Source organism: Mesitornis unicolor, unplaced genomic scaffold, assembly GCF_000695765.1.
Source record: "Mesitornis unicolor isolate BGI_N332 unplaced genomic scaffold, ASM69576v1 scaffold51670, whole genome shotgun sequence".
NCBI classification, from domain to species: Eukaryota; Metazoa; Chordata; class Aves; order Mesitornithiformes; family Mesitornithidae; genus Mesitornis; species Mesitornis unicolor.
The window spans coordinates 17,452-35,946 of NW_010160054.1; the positions used below are offsets into that span (position 1 = coordinate 17,452).

General features: G+C 47.7%; 1 protein-coding gene across 1 annotated transcript in view; it reads left to right on the top strand.

Moving 5' to 3' along the window:
- PCDH19 (protocadherin 19) overlaps positions 1 to 12,917 on the top strand; it is a gene marked incomplete at both ends in the record, with an annotated part of 30,361 nt that extends 17,444 nt beyond the window's left edge. Inside the window, 2 exons of the mRNA XM_010188573.1 lie at positions 9,727 to 9,785; positions 12,748 to 12,917. Coding sequence (XP_010186875.1) covers positions 9,727 to 9,785; positions 12,748 to 12,917 — 229 coding nt within the window. The remainder of the gene's footprint in view (positions 1 to 9,726; positions 9,786 to 12,747) is intronic.
- Positions 12,918 to 18,495: the final 5,578 nt, after the last annotated feature.

Genomic DNA, 18,495 nt, shown 5'->3' on the forward strand with positions numbered 1-18,495 from the left:
GGATCCCCTCACCAGGCGAGTGCTTCTTTACCGTTTATTTTTCTACACTTTATTCTGGGAGAAAACAGGCTCCTGTTGAGCTAAATTCCATAGTTTTCTGGCACCCCCAAGCTGATGATGAGGCTCAGAAGGGAGGAAGGGCTGTTTGGAGGGTGCAGGTGTGTCCCTGAGGGTGCTGGAGCCAGTGTGGCATCCTTGAGGGCAGCAGGCTTTGAGGGGACTGAGCTGGGCTGAACTCAGCTGAGCCGGCCTTCACATCCTGCTTGACCCACGGTGCTGTGGCCACGAAGGATAACAATGGCAACAAGGCTGATCCCGCTCGGGTCTGCAGTGGGTTTTATGGCTGCAGGGTAATTTTTTTTGGCTCAGTAATTTTTTTGGCAGGGTAATTTTTTTGGCTGCATTTTCCTGCCTGAGCAGGGGAAAAAATAAAATTGGGGAAAAGTGGTTTTGATAAAGAATTTTGTTGCGAGCAAAATCCCCTTGAGGCTCAGAGTGAGAGCTGGCTGAGGCCATCTTGATTGCAAGCCTTCCCGTGCAATTACTGACAAACAATGTAAATGATAACACAATGAGCACACAGGGTACTGTTCACCTCAGTTTTATTATCTGCCATGGCCAGGGAATTTTGGCTGCAACCAGATGGGAACTGCTGATGTGGAGCTGGATGAACATGACCATGTGCCAGAGCACATGTGGAATGGGGTCAGGCCTCCAGGGAAGTTGTAGGATGAAAACATCCATGGGGCTTGTAGGTGATACAGGAAGAGCTCACTGCCCAAAAATCAGGAGAAATGGGGCTGGCACTGAGATGTGAGGTTCCTGTGTGCCTGTCCAGCTGTAGCCGCCTGCTACGGTACTGGTCTTGGCACAGCCCTGCCAAATTTCTCCTCACCAAGCCATGAAGCAGGGAAATTCTCTGGCTGTCACCACAAGCCCCTTGCCCACCACCCTGGGGTGCCTTGGGGGTGTCTCCGTCTCCTCCAGGATGCAGAAGTGGAGCAAGGTGTCCCCATGGTGGCCAGGCACCAGCTGAGCCCAGCTGCTCCTTTCAGTGCCTGGCCATGTTTTGGTGTGCCCCTGTGCCCCCCACCTGCCTCAGGGCTTGTGCATGCCCAAGGATGCAGCCAGTAGGGCGGCCACCTGGGCATCCTGTCACTCCGATGTGCCAAGCTGGCAGTAGCATCTCATGCCTTCGCTATTTTTAACTCCTCTGCAATGATTTTTGTATCTTTTTTTTCTTTTTTTTTCTTTTTTTTTTTTTTCAGTGACAAATCTGTGATTTCTCCTGCTCCCTACAAAACGCATCGGTCTGACCTGCTGCTCCAGAAGGTGAATTACAAGTTTTATTTAGCCCCAGTGATGGGAACATTTAAAAAAAAGTTCCTCTGTTATATTTGTTTTCATTCTTAATGGCAGGAGGCAGGGAAAGGACAGTTCTGAAAGGTTTTTTAACAAATCTGTAAGACATGCCCCATTACCCTGGGGCTGCTGATTAGATCCAGATTGTTTTTTGCACTACATAGGGATGGGTGCAGTCCGCACTGGAAGCTGCGTACATGGATCCATTACACATTTGAAAGTTCCGTGCATAGGTGATGGCAAAAAATCTTTTTATTAGGTTTATTGGCAATTATATCCCTTTTTTCTTGGCATATTGAGGTGACTCCACCATGCAGAAAGCCATGCCCTGGGGGCCAGCAAGCTCGGTCCCATGCCCATCGGTGGGTACATGGGAAGGAGGCATTGCCCCCCTGCCCCAAAATGCCTCCTGTTCCAGCCCTGGGGGGGCCATTGGTCAGCTGTTGAGGCATCGCCAGTCTGCTGGCTGCTCACAGTTCTGCCAAGGCATCTGTATGTTCTCCCCTAGAAAGCATCCCCGCACTTTTGGGTCAGTATTTTGCTCTTTGATTGATTTTGGAGTGGTGGTGCCAAGCAGGTGCCCCACTGAGGACAGTGGGTGCATGCCCTGGCAGTGGCTGCTGGAGGGGCCCCTATGCCATGGCTACTAAGGAGCTTTTGGGCTATAGGTGCCTTAGGAATGTTGGACAGGTTTTTTTATTATTGCAATTTTGCTTTTCATAACCATACTGTAGATTTCTGATATGTTGACAAATTCAACCAGGTGGCACTATTTGTGGCTTTCAGGAGCATAATTATGGCTTCATTCTGTGTTGCCGCTCTCAGGATTCAATCTGGGTTTCGAATCCTATACCCTTTTTCAAATATCACATAACAACAGCTCCTTTCCTCCTGCCTCCGATCCATTTTCAGACAAAAAATGAGAAAGCCTGTATTTATTTGAGGAGTGAACAGGAGTTCAGCATGGATTATTAGGCATGTCTGCGCCATAATACAATCTGGTTTCATAGTCCTGTTCGTTCTGATGAGCAGGGTGATGCTAAAGGATGAACTCTCCCAGTGATTTCTCTGCAGTGCTTTTTATTTCATGAAGAGAAAATGGAAGCTGGACTCAGTTCCTTCGATGTTTAATAATGTCCGTCAGAACCGAGTGCCCTTTATTTAAGCTGCAGTCATAATTAGAGGGTCGGTGGTGTTAAACAGCTATGGAGTCTGGCTCTGAGGAATGTTCATTGTGCCTCATTAAATTTGGAATTAGTGCTTAAAAGGTCAGAAATAAATATTCTGTTTATATTTTGGGGATACTAAATCTAAATGGATGCTGTGTTTGCACATCCTCTTCTCTGCACTGAACCGAGCGAGGCACTGCTCCATTTGGTTTAGGCAGCAGAGTGTCTGCAAAAAAGCCCAACCCCAAAACCAACCCTGGTTTCATTGATCAAGGACAGGAAAATGATCTGCTGTATTACATCTAATTATAAAACATCAATATCAGATGCTAAATGCACTTACTTTTTCAGAGATACTATATTGCTAGTTTACAGTTTGCAGTCTCCTGCATTACAGGCTTTAGCAGTAAGCTGGGGTGCAGGGATGGCTGCAGAGGGAGATGCCAGAGGTCACATCCTTTAAAGCATTATTGAACTCTTCCAGGTGACTGACACTTAAATGCTCCTTCATAAGAGCCAAATTCCTTCATGTTTTCCTTCCATCTTGCCCGGGGCTGTTGGCACAGCAGAGGTGCAGCCCTCTGCCCTGGCTTGTGCTCCAGTGCCCATGGAGCTCCTGATGGGGCTATCCGGCTCCTCTCCAAAGGCCCTGATCCTGCAGGGGTTTCTGAGCCACAGCACAGGTCGGCTGTCAGAGGAGAGATGGTGGACTTCTTGGGGTGACGCAGACATCGCTCACCTCATTGTGCCCTTGTGGCCAAGAAGGCCAATGGCATCCTGGGGTGTATCAGAAGGGGAGTGGTGAGTAGGTCGAGAGAGGTTCTCCTTCCCCTCTACTCTGCCCTGGTGAGACCGCATCTGGAATATTGTGTCCAGTTCTGGGCCCCTCAGTTCAAGGACAAGGAATTGCTTGAAAGAGTCCAGCGCAGAGCCACAAAGATGGTTGAGGGAGTGGAGCATCTCCCTTATGAGGAGCGGCTGAGGGAGCTGGGTCTCTTTAACTTGGAGAAGAAAGAGGAGTCTGAGGGGTGCCCTCATTAATGTTTATAAATTTGTAAAGGGCGAGTGTCAGGAGGAAGGAGCCAGGCTCTTCTCTCTGATAGCCAATGACAGGACAAGGGGCAATGGGTGCAAACTGGAGCATAGGAGGTTCAATCTGAGTATGAGGAAAAACTTTTTTACTGTAAGGGTTACAGAGCATGGCCCAGGCTGCCCAGAGAGGTTGTGGAGTCTCCTTCTCTGCAGACATTCAAAACCCGCCTGGACACGTTCCTGTGTGACCTGGTTTGGGTGATCCTGCTCTGGCAGGGGGGTTGGACTGGAGGATCTTTCGAGGTTCCTTCCAACTCCTAAGATTCTGTGATTGTGTGTTTGTGTCCATCAGCATTTCCTGACATCCTCTATGGTAGAAGCACCAGTAGATATTTGGGTAAAGTTTGCAGGACAGTTTAACCCAAAGCCTTGGGCTGGTGCTGCTCTCACATCTCTGATACCCACCATGCCAGGAGGTGCTGATATTTGAGAGTGAGGAACTGGGAGATACTGCTTTGGCTTCTGCTACATTTTCCCAGGCCATGGCTGCAGTGCTCGGGACCCTCACCCATGGTGGCAGATGTTGCAGATGCCATCAGCACCTGAGCGGAGCCGGTTGTGGGTGTGGGGAAAGAGGGGCAGAGCTCCTCAAGTGAGTCGGGCACCAGATCCTGGCCTCTGACTGATGCTTCAAGGCAGCGATGTCCTCGTCAGCAGATGGTAGTGCAGGGGCTAATTATGTGGCGTCACACACAATGGGGGAAAATCTCTCCTGACTTCCTTTGTGATCTGCTCCAGCCTGGAGCTGGATCTGATGAGTCTCCCGATGGCATGCAGGAGAAAGCAGCAGTGTTGCTGGGCATGAGAGCATCAGGACCAGCCCAGCTGTTCCTCTCGGGGCCATGGGGCCAGATTTTGGGGCTGTTCAGTGGAGTTTTGTACCATACCTGCTCCTGGCAGAAAGGAATTTCAGCCTGCTTATTCATTTCCCATGGGGTAATAAGCAGCTTGCTCAATGATTATGCCTTTCCCTCATTGCTGATGCATACTTTCTTTGACCTGATCCCTACTTTGAAATTTTCCCCATTTCCCAAGTGCAGCTGGAGTGTTTTTATTTAATTTGCATGAATTCTATATCACCAGCAATATAGTTCAAACTGTAAGAATTAAGTGCTGGTGAGATACCCTAACAGGCAACAACAGTTTTATTGCAGATGCTGGAGCCTGTGATTGAGTGGCCCATGGAAAACAGGACCGAGGATAAAGGAGGATGAGGAGAAGCGGTCTTAAAAGCCTTGTCTTTCCCACTGGGGAGGCCCTGTGGATTTTTGGGAACAGTTAGTCAATTCTGTTGTCCCTGACAATGCCTGCAGCACAGAGGGAAGGTCAGGAGACCAGTGCTCCTGGTGAAGACATGCAGCTTGATGCTGAGGATGAGGAGACGTTGTGTGTTTGGGAGGATTTTCTGAAACCCAAAAGGAGAGATGCACATTGCAGCCTTGGAGAAAGGTCTGCTTTGTTTTTTAATAATAAAGGGTGACATGCAAGCGTTATTAACAAGGCACGTTGAGGAAAAAAAAAGGCTCAAGGGATAACCCTGAAAAAGTGGTGCTAAATGTGTCATTTTTATGAAGCTGATTTTGTGAAGAGTCCCTACATGCTTTGGCAGGAGGTTGCAGCAGGTTTACAATAATTTGTAGAAAGATAGAAATGTTTTCACCCTGAAGTGAGAAGAAGGGCAAAAAAACCCGTGCTGAGGTGCTTTAGAGTTGTCTTCTGAGGCAGAGGCTGGTGAAGGGACGGATACCTGTCACTTCGGGTTGGGAGAGATTGGGCTGTGCTGAGGGGCTGAAGTGTGGACCAAGGAGCCAAACCCTCCATCAAGAGCCTGCAGCTGGACACAATGAAGAAAGCTGGATTTTCACCTCCACAGAGTTTTGTTGTAAAAAAACCCAACCCACCACATTGGAAATAGCTGAAAAGAGGGAAGAGTGAGAAAGAACCAGATCATGGGTATCTGCTGCGAAATGGGCAGGCTGGCAGGGACACGGCTCAGCACATGTCACTCCACCCTGGGGACCGACCCCAGCCAGCATCCTCTATTTCTCCATCAGTCCACAGTGGTGGTCATGCCCTGAGTCACTGCAGCCCACTGACACTTGTATTAATTCCCCCGAAATTGCCTTCAGATCCTCTGGGCTTTATTTCTGTTTCTGCAGCAGAGAGTGAGTAGTCATTAGAGCAGTGCCCTGTTGCTAATGGGCCATTTGCTAAGGGGGAAGTCACCCCCACCTGATGTCCAGGTCAAGAAGAGTTGTTCTGATGTTTGTTCACTTTTTTTTTAATTTAATGGAATTGGCAGACCTCAACCAAAAGCAACCACTGCGGGAAAAAAAACCCCACAACTTAAAATTTCCTTGCTGATTGCTCAATTCTGAGTGTATCTGTTGTTATATTTGTGTTGCTAAGGCAGCGGTTAAATAAAAGCATTTTTCAAATTAGGTACTGGTAGGCTGTATGCCGAGCTAGGACTCTGATGGCATTGACATCAACATGCCTGCATCTGGAAAGCAAATCCCAAGCCTGGAGGACAGCAGGGTTCTTTTCCTTTAAGGTAAATGCAGGCTGAAACCACAGACTTTATGCTAGGTGTTAGTTGGCCCTTTCTGATATCTTGAATGTATGCTTTATTCATGGCATGGAGGCTGAGGGTCTGATCCTGACAAACATGAGCATCCTTTATTCATGATATGATGAGCAGGAGATAAGAATTGGCAGTGCCATTTGGGAAGTTCTTGCTGTACCTGGCTCTGGACGTGGAGAGGAGAAGCTGGGCTCAAGGCTGGGCCCAAGCCTGGGCTCCCCTTTGATTTTTATAGGAGCAATGCTGATCAGTGAGAAAGTAATGGTTTGTTTGCTTCTGCCAAAATAATGAAGAAGATGAGGGCTGGCCTCTTGATGATACACTTTATGAAGAGCACACTTTCATCAGTACCAGTCAGCCTTACCTTTTCCCTCTTTTTTTGTGCTTTGACTTTGTTCTTTGGGCCTCATTAAGAGAGGGAGTGGATCCTTTCCCAATTAAAATGTTGACATGTCAGAGATGCTCTCCTTCCCTGTTGTTTTGCCTGTTTATAAGTGATAGCATTTCCCAGAATGAACTAGAATTAAATAAATTGAACTTCAATTGAATAATGCAAGCTTTAAAGCACCCCTTCTCCATGAAAAATCTCATTTCTTTTTTATTTTTCTGTTTTGATCCCCTAGCTGGCATGGAGATAACCTTGATGGATAATCCTATGGCTGAGGAGATGTCTTATAAACTGCAAAGCTACCTTGTGCACTCGCAGGAGCTCTCACCAAGGGTGCAAACCCCCAGCCTGGGATGGAAACACATTTCCCATCCTTGTAGCCATGTCATTCCTTGTCTTGTCCAAAATCTGGAAGTAATTAGCATTAGTCGTGCTGTTTTTGGTGGTGTGGGGAATTTGAAGCCTGGGAACGAATGCTGTGACTGACCCTGCGGGAACCCACTTGCTGGCATAGGGACTTGCAGGTTCTTCATTGGTGACATGGTGCAGAGCATCCTGAGCAGGGCGGACATGTGGTCTGAGGAGTCCGCATGGGAAGGAAGGTACACCAGTTCATCAAACGTAAATCATGGGGAAATTGCTCGTTGGTGAATGATTTCAGTTGAGCCAGGATTTGATCTTCTTTTTCGGTCGTAAATCAATAGCAAAGCTCCCAGTGATGTTGGTCAGAGGGGGATTTAGCACAAGGTCTGTATCGGGGCTGCGGCAGGAGATGTGATGTGTGGCGGTTCCTCAGCCTGTGGTGGGGTTTTGGTGGCATAGGTTGAGTGTTCCCTGCGGATGGCCCTGGGTATCCCCTGGCCCCAGATGCCTACGTTGTATGGTGCCAGTGCTCTGAGCATTTAAAGCTCTGTGATCTATGTGTATATATTGAAATTTGCTCTCTGGGTCCTCTCACCCACCCATTCCTCTCATGGTTTTCCCAGGGCTGAGATGCACACACACACATAGAGATGAAGCTGGTGGAGGTAGTGGTGGGCACAGGGGTCTCACGCTACTGCTGGACATGGCGGCAGGGCTGGGGACACGGGGATGGAGTCAGCTGAGGCTCTGGGCTTGCTGGAGCTGTTCCCATGTCTGCCAGCACAGGGTGATGGAGGGGCTCCCTGCCAAGCAGGGATTGTGCCGAATCTGGCTCTGATCCCTCCTGCCCTCCATCACTTGGCTGCCCTCAGAGCACATTTGCAGAGCTGGGATCACCCACAGAGCTGCTGGCGGGGACAGACTGTGGGGTAGCATCTACCCCCTGGTTTTGGCAGTGTCAGGACTGATGGAGAAACACAAAACTGGACATCTTCTGCAGCGTTTTAAGTCTTTGGCATTGTATATTTTATGTGTGTGCTCCCGAGCTCTAACCATCAAAGTCGTCCTGCAGGACTGAGGATGCAGGAACTGCAGGGACCAGTAGTTTGTGCAGTAAATCTCCTGTGTGACTCTCCAGCAGTAATTACTGTGTGAAAGTAATAACTGAGCTGTGCTGAGTGCTAGGCTGACTCCCCCAGCTCACAGTTCCTTGCATGTTTCTCTCCGGGAGGCTCCTGTTTGGTAAATTAGGTATTGTGCTGTATTTCAGAAAAGGTCACACTTAACCAACGCTGCCTTTCCTTTATTATCTTGGCAGAGCTGTGTAACCTCTGCTGGGGTATGATTGGATTTCACATTTGGTTCTGTTGCAGCAGCCCCACTCCCTGCATCCTGCCGTTGTGATTACGTTAGCAGCAGATTCTGCTTTCCTTTATTTATTGAGACATTAAAGATGCATGCATTTATTTTTACCATGCTCATAATTGCCATAAGAACAAGCCCTAGCATCCCAGAGTGACTCCTTGGGAAGAGGAGCAGCTGAAGGGCCAAGGCGAGGAGGAGCCGTGGCAAAGAGGAGGCAGGACAGGATTGCTGGGGCAGGTGACTGTCTCTGCTCCTGTCTTGGGGGGACACTGCTGTAAGCCCAGAGGAAGAGGGACAGAGCAGAGTGTGCCCCTTCTGCTGCACTGGGTGTCAGTTGGCGGCAAGGGGCATCCCCTGGGCCAGGAGTGATGCTGGTGGGGAGCCCAGGTGGGATCCTTGCAGATCTGGGGGGGGATTTGAGTGGATGGATGGATGGGCTGGGGTACTTGACTCATACAAAGAGACCTTCATCCTCCTTGGTCCCTGAAGCCCAGGAAGGATCCCAAGGCAGGCCATGCAGCTCCCACCATGTCCCACCGTTCAGCTTCTACTGAATCCCACTGTGTAGCTCCCACCATGTCCCACCATGCATCTCCCACTGCATTCCACCATGCAGCTCTCACAACGTCCCACCCCACAGCTCCCACCATGGCCTCTTGGCTGGTAACATCCTGCTATCTTCTCCACTTTCCAGTTGCTTTTTTCTGTTCCTTGCCTGCTGCAAGCAGCAGAAATCCAAGGCTCTGTAATCTGAGGTTAAAAGGTTAAAAGACGGAGCTTCAAGTGCCAAGTGAGTTAGTGGGTTTTGCTTGCAAATTACAAATCCATTGACTTTTCCCCCACTGCTTTCACTCCCTTCCAACTTTTAAGCATGTCACCTATTGTTTGCTTTTTTACTGATAACAGAACCCACTGTCTCTGCAAACGAAATGATGTAAAACAAAGAAAAGTGCCTGCATTAAATTCTCTGGCAGGGGATTACCTTGCTGGCATTTACATATCTATGCAATAAATATTTTAACATGTTAATTATACACTAATAAGAAAAATACCTTTTGAACTTTCAGTCAAATTGACGCACACGGAACTGAGTCCATCAGGGAATTAAAAGCAATTAGTTTTGTAACAGAGCGTAGTCACATTGTTTCTTCTCTGCAAATTGTTCTGTGGTCACCAGTCAGGCTGTTTATTTTGGTGAAAGCTGGTGGAAAACCGACGGGGACTGCAGTTTTCCATGCCCAGCTCTGTCCCACTCACTGGGGTCTGCCCCATGGTGGGATGTTCCTTCTCTCCTGTGGAGTTTGCTGGTGGCTTTTGTCCTGGCCCTGCAAACTCGGCCGTTCCCAGGCATGGGGAAGTCAGACGTGTAACCATCTCCCTTTTTTTTGTTTTCCTCCTTCCAGACTGAGAACTACTCCTTTGATTCCAACTACGTGAACAGCAGAGCTCATTTAATAAAAAGGTACGTAGGCTTGATTGAAAGTGCTTGGGTTTGCCCAGCCAAATCCTGATTATTTAATGCTCTTCTTTACTGCGTTATAGTCTACTTGCTTTTTTTAATATGCGAAGAGTAATCATGATTTTAAAAACAGTATTTACTTCCTATTAAGTCCCGTGGCTCTTGATTTGCAATAAAGGCAAGTCTTTTTTTCTTCTCTTTGGCTCCTTTGCACTGGGAAGTTAGGTGGAGTGCTGTTACCCTGACAACTTTCTAATTCATGGAGTTTATTCTGTTTGAATGCATGGGAATAAAATGATAGATTTGGATGGTGAAATCTCCCTGCCATGTGAGGCAGGGGGAAAGAAAAAAAAATAATCTTGTTTAGGGCCACGTAATTGGGTTGAATACATGCTCAGTGTTTCAGCTGGAATTCCCAGGCAAAACAGCACTTTGCTAGGCTTTTTTATTCCATGGATAAAAGGAAATTATCAGTTTAGTTGCAACCTGACAATTACCCTTGGGGGATTTAACCCTTTGGATAAAGCACAAGTATCCTCACAGCTTAGCGGTGGCAAAGCAGTGTCTCAGGGAGGTTAACGCTGGGATTGGCTGGTTGAACCCCACCGACCTGTGTTAAACTCGAGGTGAGCATCCCTAGGATAGCATCCCAGCTGTCTCCGAGGCAGGGAAAGACGCTGACACAGCACAATCAATACTCATCAGGAGGCAGCCACACAGGGCTGGAGGCCGTCTCCCTGCGCAGGATGCGAGCGCAGGAGGTGGTGGGCAGCTCTTTGTCCACCTCCCCTCTTCACCCCAGGGACTGGCCGAGGTGTGTGGGGGCAAGCTGGGGCTATGCCCACGTCAGCAGGGTCGTGCCCAGGGGCTCTGCAGAAGCCATGGCTTGTCAGGGGTGTAACAGAGAGCAGGAGCCAGCCCTGAACTGTTGAGATCTGATCTGAGCAGTAAAAAATCCAATTATCTGCCTGGCTGAGATCCCATTTGTTTACATCTTAAAAATACAAGGAGTAAGGGAGCTGTGAGTGTGCTGTTTAAGCAGCTTGGGTTCAGCTAGCGAAGGGCAGGTATATTTGCCTGCATGGGTCGTGATGTTTAATGATGCTAATGCAACTGCAAGAGGGATGGTTTGCTTGCACCACGCCGCTCCTCACCAGAGAGTCTGCAGGCATCCTGAAAAAAACAAAGCCACAAATCTATTAATCTTTCCTTGTTCACACCTAAGATAAAGACAAGCGGCGCTCCCACCTGCTGCAGCATGGCTTGCGTCGAGGCTGTATTGTTTGGGAAATGCCGCTGCTGCCGATTCCCCGAGACCTGCCTGTCCTTTAGAGAAGTGTCAGCTGCAGAAACATGTCGTGTGGCTGCTGCATTACGGTCTGGTTCACTGCAGGGAAGATAAATGTGTTGTAACATGGGTTGCCTGCGCATTATGAGCAGCAGCTCCATGTAGGACAGCGTTTTCCATTGCTTTCTACCTTTGTCTTGTATCTTAAGTACAGTGGGTGCCAGGAACATTGTGCAGACATCTAAGAACAGAAAATATTTTCTGTGACATACTGTGGCATCATTTTCATCCTTTGCCTTTATGAAGATGTTGTAGCTCTTCTATCTTTGGTGATGAGTCTCCTCAAATCCTGCACTTTAATTAATCTATTTGTACTTTTCTTGTGTTGTCTGCCTGCCTCTCTCCCTCATATATGTGCACACAAATGAATTGTAGATTTGTAGTGCTTTCTTAGCTTAAAATTCTTTGATGTCGCCTGGAATCAAAGTCAGTGGCTTCAACAGGGACATCTTTATTTAAAAAGTAACGTTTGAAGGTTTACCAATTTATATGTATTTCAGAGCTCCCCCTCACGTGCTTTTGCAGAGCATCAGATGGTAGGTGGTCTGATTGGTTTCCGTGGAGACACAAAAGGGCTTTTCAAAGTAATGAAAATCTCCAGCTCTGTGGGGCTTTGAACCACAGGCTCCTTCTTCCACTGAAATTTCACATCAAATCAGCCAGCAAGAAAGTTTGGGGCCGTGAGTGCAGGTAGATCCCCTGTGGTGGGTGCAGGGTTCCCATGCCAGGGCTGGCTGTGGAAGGAGGGGTGGGTGACCGTGCCACCCGAGATGTCCCTGCAGCTGGGTGGCATGAGGCATCACTCCTTGCAGGGCAGAAGCAAGAAATGTGCAGCTAGAAATGAAACTTTTCCATCCCTCCAGCGTCCCAGGCACCTGGGGTGAGATCTCGCTGTTGGGAGCTGGGTGCCGTGGGGTGGTGGAGCTGCTCGACCCTCGGGGGAGATTTGGGGGCACCTCAGCTCTCAGATTCCCCCAGCAGTGGCTGTGCTTGCAGGGGATGTCAGGGAGCTCCACTGCGCATCAGATCTCCTTAAAGCTGTGTGAAGTTGGACCCAGAGTCACTGGGCTATTTTTAAAAATAAGAATGGCATCGTCATAATGAAAAGAAATTCCTGTTTCTAGGAAGACTTTTGTTTTCAAACTTCAAGCGTTTAGGATTTGGCCTATAAGATAAAAAATTAAGGTTTAGATCCTGTGTAAGTTCAACTTATGAGGTAATATGACTTTAAGGAGCCTGGTTATAGAAACAGCTTATTTAATTTTTTAAATGTTTTTTTTTCAAATCCTGCTTCACTCTCAGCTTCCACCATACCCACAGCAGCCTGACCCACAGGCTCACCCCATACCCATGGGCAGAAGCAGCCTGCAATGTGGTATGGGCTGGATGCTATGTTTTGGGGCGCAGAGGTGTCGAGCAGGGCCCCTCCAACCTCCACCCCCTTTCTCAGCTCTCCATGCTGGGGAAGCAGTCCCAGCCCCGCTGCTGGGTGCTGGGGGTGGCAGGGGACCTATCTGTCCTTGCGGGGTAGCCGTGCCACCACCAGAGATCTCACTGCAGCACAGCAGGGACCACCTTGTCCTACCCAGAAAGTCATGGCTGTGTCTCCCCCAGCAGCTCCACGTTCAAGGACTTGGAGGGGAACAGTCTGAAGGACAGTGGCCATGAGGAGAGCGACCAGACGGACAGTGAGCATGACGTGCAGCGGGGCCTCTACTGCGACACGGCCGTCAACGACGTGCTGAACACCAGCGTCCCTTCCATGGGGTCTCAGGGCCCTGAGCAAGGTGAGCCACTGCCATGTGTCTTAGGGGACTGCCCACCACCCCCTCCACACCCCTGCATGTCCCATCTGGTGGCTCCGGTTCTGTCTCAGCGGTACACAATAAGGATGCTTAGCACTTGCTGGGAATAATGCTGTATGGTGTCATAGTGCTGGGTAGATAGAAATTAATCTTCACGCCACGCCTGTCAGGTAATCATGCAGTTAGGATTATCCTCTATTTCACAGGCAGAAAACCCACGGCCCTGAGCACCCGCTTGACAGTGAGCGAGCAACAGAGTTGGGATTAGGGCCAGAATTACCCGTGCTGTGCCTGGGGCTGGTCCCTGCCGGCACTCCTCTTCGGCCAGTGCACCCTTCCTTGCACACTCTGCTTGCCGTCTCCAGAGCTTGTGCACAGGTGCTGTGCAGGCAATTTTGCCAAAAAGACAGAGGAGTGTGTAGGCAATTAGTCAGGCATCCCATGAGGGATTAACTCAGGCTAGTGGGTGAGGTCTTTTCCCCTGAACAGACAGTGGGGTTTCAGCTCTTATGCATCCCCACAAGCAGGGATGAAGTCCTGCTCTGAAACCAGACTGGTATTAGCTAGAGGAAAGAAGTCAGAAGAGTTCAGCTGAGCCGAAGTCATCGTTTGTACTTGGGCAAGAATGTCGCTTTTAATGTCTGACGGATGCAAACATCCTATGCAAACATCCTGTCTTTTTCAATTAAGAAGCCTGACCGCGGTTTGGTGCTCAGGCGCAGCGGAGCCTCGGGGCACTTGGCTATATCTTGAGATAAGCTGTAGCTGAGGCTCAACTGGAAGCCCCACTGCTAAAAGACTTAAGGATATGAAAACAAAATGCTGTGATTATGAACTGGTCTTCAGCTGTTTAATTCAATTCATGGTAAACATCATTAAAGGCCTTTGTTTTGCTGTCATAAAAGAGTCAAACAGGGGAGAGAGAGTTCTTGCCATCTGCGCCACTGAATGTGTTGGGTTTTTTTTCTGGAGAGAAGCTGATCGCTGTATTAATTCTCTATAGAGTCTGTTAAATGGCCATAGTTAACCCTGTAAGACTCCGTGAGGAGGGGAACGTGGAGGTCACCTACCCATTCCATGCTCCCAGCCACACTAATTGGAGAGGGATGGCATCCGCAGCGATAATGTATTTCCAGACAACCCTACTGTGGCCAAAGATGAAAAAAATTAAACATTTATATAACTGTACAGTGGCAGTTCAATTCTCTGTGGACCGGTGCCGTGTCAAAGAATGCAGGCTGATAGCTATCATTTATTATTCTTCTATTACAAAGAAATGCTTTTTCATTTTTATCAGGAGAGGGTTTCCTAAGATGCGTTTGCAGTAAGGGATGACTGTAGGAGCAAAAATGTTCATAATTGATTCCCAACCTGTTGAATGGTCTGAGCAACATCTGTTAATTTTTTGTCACATTTCTTCAGCAAAAAAACCCCAATCTCAATGGACCACAGATAGGGTTTTACAGAGATTACATTTCTGATAACTCTGCGTGCTGGCTCTGTTGTGCACCAGATAACAATGCAAATAAGTTAGAGAATGAGTTGGAGGCAGAGCTCAAAAGAAGAGTCAGATGGAAATAAATGTGGTCCAATCCATTGTAACTTGAACTCCTCATTGTGTGTAAAATACCCCCCAAAAATCAGGAGTATTTCCAGAAGGTGACTTCCAACAGTAGCCTGTGTGTCTGGCTCCCAGCCCTGTGATGGCCAGGGGGTTGGTGCTGTTGGCTCTGGTTTATTTCTGGGAGGAAGTGGGCATGCCAGCGCCGCATTGCCATCCAGCAGGCAAACAGGTAGGTGTGCCAGACGGCCAGCTTCCCTGTCCTCCAGGACCCATGCTGTCCCATGTGTAGGAGCAGGGGGAAATGGCCTGTGAGGTTATCGGGTTGTTCATGGAGTGATAAGAGAAGCAGTGCATGCAGGGAGGTTAGCAGTTACTGTCACTGAAGCTGAAAAAAAGGATTAAAGAGAATATTTTCTGAGCCGATTTGTCGAGCCTGGACTGTGGAAAATAATCAGGAAAATCAAGATGCGGAGATGATGGTGATAACAGCGGTTTCCACATGATTAAAGTGATGGTTTTGGCATCGTAATTTTTACATGAATTTGGGTCAGAGTGGTGAGGGGGGAGGAAACAGAGCAAGTTCATTGCCAAGGATGCGCAGGACCAGTGGTCTGACCATTGCCCCAAGCACACAATCTGTGGCCAAAGGGCAGCCTGGCAGCTCATATCCCCATGCTTTGTCTTTGCTCACTGTCCCTGCCTGAACCACATCTCATGTAATCTCAGAGAAATGGGATGGGAGAGTCTCCAGGGTTTGCTCATCAATGTTAATGATCCTGCCTGGAAGCCCAGTGAGGTGCCTTCATGGCCAGGCTTTGCTGGTCTTGAACCTTGGCTTGCAGCACCGTGAGTCCTTCATGAGTGACCAACTCTCAGATTTCATCAGATAGCTGGGGAGTCTTTATCTGCTCGGTAGGTGATCCTGGACCTGCCGAGGCAGGACGCTGGCTGGCAGAAATCCTTGCAGCTCAGGGGTGGAGTACGATTTCCCTGTGGTGGCACTGTGGGGTTAGCATGGACCTGTCTTGCCAGCCTTCACCTGGTGGTATGCTGGATTTCCTGCAGAAAGAGGTAGATGTGGGGTAGGCATGGGTGAGTCCAAGCTCTTTTAATGTTTTTAAACCAGTGCATGAGCCCAGTGCTGGTGGTGAGTATGGGGTCATGAAAGCCCAGGGCCCTCCACCTCTACCAGGTTGGAGGAGACTTCACCGCCCTGGCGCCACTCTTTGATGGGAGTGATACCAGCTGTCAGTCCCACTGGCAGGAGCCTTTTCTATTCCTTTGGAAGTGACCTAGATTTCCAGAAAAATAGCAAACCATAACGTGGAGGTGTCAAGCTTTAATGAGCAGCAGCAGGTCATCAGAAATACCTCCTGGAGCTCAGCCACACTGCTTATTTTGGAAGTAGGATTCCTGCCCAGTCCCTCTTTACCTCAGGATCTTAATTATTGGTTATAAATTCATCAGTTGAAAAAGATGGCTTTAATTGCTCTAATATGTACCCAATTTGAAGTTCATTATCACCCAGAATTGTTTTCCTTCCCCTGCTAATTAATACCAAATGGGATGCTGAGGAAGGCGGGCACCAGTGCTGCTCCACCTTCTGCGATTGCCTTAATTGTTTGTTTATTTGTGGTGGTGTTAAGCGCTGCTAGAAGTTTATATGCACTCCTTTCCTAACGTCGTCCTCAGTTGAACTTCCAAACAGATTTGTTTGAGAAAGGGAGTTTTTGAAGTAGCTGTTGGATCTCAGCAACGTTTTGGGTTGGCTGGAGAAGTTTGTTGGAGGATGGGGGTAGGTCCTGGGGTCCCGCTTCGTATCCTGGCCTATTTCCCTGCAATGTGGGGTGGATTTTCTCCATGTCCTGCTGTAACCTTGACTCAAAGTCCAGCACTGGAGGAAGCTCTGATTTCGAGCAAGGAGGTGAAGCGTGCGGTGGTTCCAGGAAGGAGACCCACCGCTGGTATTGCCTTCATAGGACAGCAGTGGGTAATACCAGCAGGAGCTTTGCTGCCGGGTTTGAAGCTCCTGACACCTGTTCCTCCCAATAAATGTGGGGAAATCTCAGTGTGAAATGTTTTCCAACACTGCAGAGCTTTTCCTGGGAAATGGCAGTGCAGACCAGATGTTTCACGGAGTAATTGAAAATTCCATTTTATCAGAAAGCATTTGCTGTCAAAAAGTTTTATCTTTACTTCAACAAAGAGGTTGATTAGATCCCTCAGGACCTGAATTAGCATCTTTGAGGCTAGATACTCTGTTTTGTGATTCAGGTAGTTATTCCTGCCTTGGTTTTCCTCATACTGGAACTTTTTAAAAATTCCTTTGCCTTCTTCCAGACATAGCATTTCTGCACGTTTGGCTTGTTTTCTTTGTGTGGATGTATACAGGCACCTAGATTTTAAATCTTTTCCATTACCATTTTCACCTTGCCTTGAGCCAGAGCCATATTTGCACTCTATAAGTCATAGGAGCTCTTGCCAGCATAGAAATCAGAAAGGAACTATTTCAAATATGTGTTTTTATTGTTAGAAGCAACAGATAATTCTCGGTGCTGGCCAGTATTTTCACCATCAGTTGTAGAAGGATAATCATTGGCCCAATGAAGCAGTGATTTGCTGTTTAAGATAAAAATAGTATCCAAAAGAAAATATGAAAATAATAAACACACTAATCATAAAAAGCCAGTGTTAGAAATAGTTACCACAGCCATAAAATAGTGAAAAAGCTTTAAAATCAAAGTGAGAGGGTTTTTAAATGATGATAGTAATGTGTGTCTACAGAGAATTGCTTCTAAAAGCATCACTTCTATTTTTCTGGTGCCAGATCAGCAGTAAAGGTTGGCATGAAATGTCATCTGCAAAGACCTGATCCTGCATAGATTGCCATATTTGAGTAACTTTGCTCACAGAGGTGCTTTAATTGTGTCTGAGTCCCATAAACTCCAGCAAGACGATGAGCCCTTTGAATAGAAATGGGTTATATTTAAATGCTTACGTTAAGTCTTCTTTATACTACTGCACAGTATAGCAATAGGCTTGGATGTGAAGGAGAGCCGGGCCCATGATTTATGCGCTGAAACTTTTCTTGCTGATTGCATCCCAAATTATTCAGATACATTGTCATTTAGGGGATCAGGTTTTATCTAGAATATTCCAATTGGTTCTTATGCTCGTCTCCATAGTATCTGGGTGCATTTCAGTCATGAATTGAGAACATGACTAATGGTATTAACTGAAGGCAAACACAGGTATTAAAAACTGTTGATTTTTTAAGCTGATTTCCAGCAGCCATTCCACCTGCACCCTTTTATTCTGCAGAAAAGCCTTTCTTTAGAGCTCTATGTACATGAAGACCTAAGTGACATATTCTATGGCTTTGGCAGCTGGAAATAACAGCTGCATTGCTCTGAAAGTTTCTACAAATTAATAAAAATACCTACTTTCTTGTATTCATATATGCAGCCCAAGACATAAAGTATAACATTCGTATGTGAGTGACAGCACATCCCTTAAGATGGATAAACGCTGTAAGCTTTCTTTACAGGGCACTGTCAATTATTACAGCTCTTCTGATTTCTGTATTATTGTGTGGATCTCTTGGTAAAGCAGCCTCTGAGCTCAGTGGTGCTCCTGCAGTGGCCAGCCTGGAGGGAGCAGTCAGCTTCTCGCAGTGCTTTGAAACTCCAGAGAAGGATTTTTGTGATGAGTGGGTAAGCTGGGCTTTGGGAAGAGGAGTTGATTGTCCTATGATTCCTACACTTTTAAATGATTATGTATTGAGCATCTAGGTCAGCTACTGGATGGCTGTGTGGTGTTACTGATGCTTTTTTACATGCTCTATCTATCCTGCCCAAGTGCACACTCCTGCTGATGTTGCCCAAGTGGGCTCACAGGGGGATCACAGAATCACAGAATCTTAGGAGTTGGAAGGAACCTCGAAAGATCATCCAGTCCAACCCCCCTGCCAGAGCAGGATCACCCAAACCAGGTCAC